The sequence below is a fragment of the Apteryx rowi genome, unplaced genomic scaffold, assembly GCF_003343035.1.
Source record: "Apteryx rowi isolate R43461 unplaced genomic scaffold, aptRow1 scaffold_2104, whole genome shotgun sequence".
In the NCBI taxonomy this organism is placed as follows: Eukaryota; Metazoa; Chordata; class Aves; order Apterygiformes; family Apterygidae; genus Apteryx; species Apteryx rowi.
In genome coordinates this window covers 6,752-8,919 of record NW_020448425.1, presented here as the reverse complement: position 1 = coordinate 8,919, position 2,168 = coordinate 6,752, and the positions used below count along the sequence as shown (strand labels likewise).

The 2,168-nt window shown below is 69.3% G+C and overlaps 1 protein-coding gene across 1 annotated transcript in view; it reads left to right on the top strand.

Moving 5' to 3' along the window:
- Positions 1-5: 5 nt before the first annotated feature.
- LOC112965333 (filamin-A-like) overlaps positions 6-2,168 on the top strand; it is a gene marked incomplete at both ends in the record, with an annotated part of 8,140 nt that continues 5,977 nt past the window's right edge. Inside the window, 2 exons of the mRNA XM_026064216.1 lie at positions 6-143; positions 1,534-1,988. Coding sequence (XP_025920001.1) covers positions 6-143; positions 1,534-1,988 — 593 coding nt within the window. The remainder of the gene's footprint in view (positions 144-1,533; positions 1,989-2,168) is intronic.

Sequence of the window (2,168 nt, the reverse complement as noted above, 5' to 3'; positions counted from 1 at the left end):
CGGGCCTGAGCGCCGAGAGCAGCCTGGTGCGCTTCATCCCCCGCGAGGAGGGGCCCTACGAGGTGGAGGTCACCTACGACGGCGTCCCCGTGCCCGGCAGCCCCTTCCCCGTCGAGGCCGTGCCCCCCACCGACCCCTCCAAGGTGGGTCTCCGTCCCCCCACCCCGGGGCTCCGCGTCGCCCCGCGGCCCGCTTTCGGGGCTCTTGGGGGGGGCGGCTCGGGTGATGCCATGGGGCAGGTGCCTGCTTTGGGGGGGGTCCTGATGAGATGGGGGGTGCCAGGAATGTGTCCCCCCTCCCCTCTTAACCACATGTCTCTCCCTGCAGTTAGGGACCTGTTTTGGGGAGGGGGCAAGTAAGGGGGGGGCCTCAGGGGCTGGGGATCCCCAATAAGAGGGTGTTTTTGGTGTTGGGGGGGTCCCTAGGGACTGGGGGTCCCCAAAAAGAGGGTGTCTTTGGTGATGGGGGGGTCCCCAGGGACTGGGGGTCCCCAGTAAGGGGATGCCCTTGGTGATGGCGGTCTACAAGGGCTGGGGATCCCCGGTAAGGGGGTGACCCTGATGCTGGGGGGGTCCCCAGGGACTGGGGGTCCCCGTTAAGGGGGTGACCCTGGTGATGGGGGGCTCCCCAAAGAAGGGGGGTCCCCGGTAAGCGGGTGTCCCTGGTGCTGGGAGGGTCCCTGAGGGCTGGGGCTCCCCAGTAAGGGGGTGTCTTTGGTGATGGGGGTCCCCAGTAAGAGGGTGTCCCTGGTCCTGGGGGGCTCCCTAGGGATTGGGGGTCCCTAATAAGGGGGTGTCCCCAGTCATAGGGATCCCTGAAGGCTAGGGCTTCCCAGTAAGGGGGTGTCCCTGGTGCTGGGGGGGTCCTTGAGGGCTGGGGCTCCCCAGTAAGGGGGTGTCCCAGTGATGGGGGTCCCTAGTAAGGGGGAGTCCCTGATGCTGGGGAGCTCCCCAGGAATTGGGGGTCCCTAATAAGGGGCTGTCCCTAGTGATGGGGGTCCCCGGTAAGGGGGTGTCCCTGGTAAGGGGGTGTCCCTGGTCATAGGGGTCCCTGAAGGCTGGAGCTCCCCAGTAAGGGGGTCCCCCCAATGACAGGGGTCTCCAGTAAGGGGTGTCTCTGGTGATGGGGGTTCCCAGTAAGGGGGTGTCCCTGGTCATAGGGGTCCCTGAGGGCTAGGGCTCCCCAGTAAGGGGGTCCCCCCAATGACAAGGGTCTCCAGTAAGGGGGTGTCTGGTGATGGGGGTCCCCAGTAAGGGGGTGTCCCTGGTCATAGGGGTCCCTGAGGGCTAGGGCTCCCCAGTAAGGGGGTCCCCCCAATGACAGGGGTCTCCAGTAAGGGGTGTCTCTGGTGATGGGAGTCCCTGGTAAGGGGGTGCCCCAATGATAGGGCTTCCCCAAGGGTGGGGTCCCCAGTAAGGGGGTGTCCCTGGTCATAAGGGTCCCCAGTAAGGGGGTGCCCCGGGGATGGGGCTCCCCAGTGAGGGCCCCGGTGGAGCCCGGGGGGCACCGTGACCCCACGCGTCGCCCCCACAGGTGCGCGCCTACGGGCCGGGGCTGCAGGGTGGCTTCGTGGGCATGCCAGCCCCCTTCACCATCGACACCAAGGGTGCCGGCACGGGGGGCCTGGGGCTGACGGTGGAGGGCCCGTGCGAGGCGAAGATCGAGTGCCTGGACAACGGCGACGGCACCTGCTCCGTCTCCTACCTGCCCACCGAGGCGGGCGACTACAACATCAACATCCTCTTCGCCGGCGCCCACGTGCCGGGCTCGCCCTTCCGGGCGCCCGTGCGCGCCCCCTTCGACGCCTCCAAGGTGACGTGCTCGGGGCCCGGCCTGGAGGGCGCCACGGCGGGCCAGCCCGGCCACTTCCGCGTGGACTGCAGCCGTGCCGGCACCGCCGAGCTCACCATCGGCATCGCCTCGGAGGCGGGGGCCCGCGCCGAGGTGCGGGTGGAGGACAACGGCGACGGCACCTACACCATCGCCTACACGCCGCTGAGCCCCGGCGTCTACACCATCACCGTGGAGTACGGCGGCCAGCCCGTGCCCCACTTCCCCAGCAAGGTCCGCGTGGAGCCCGCCGTCGACACGGCCGGCGTGAAGGTCTACGGGCCCGGCGTGGAGGGCAAGGGTGCGTCGGGGGCGGCGGCGGCGACGGGGGGGCCGCG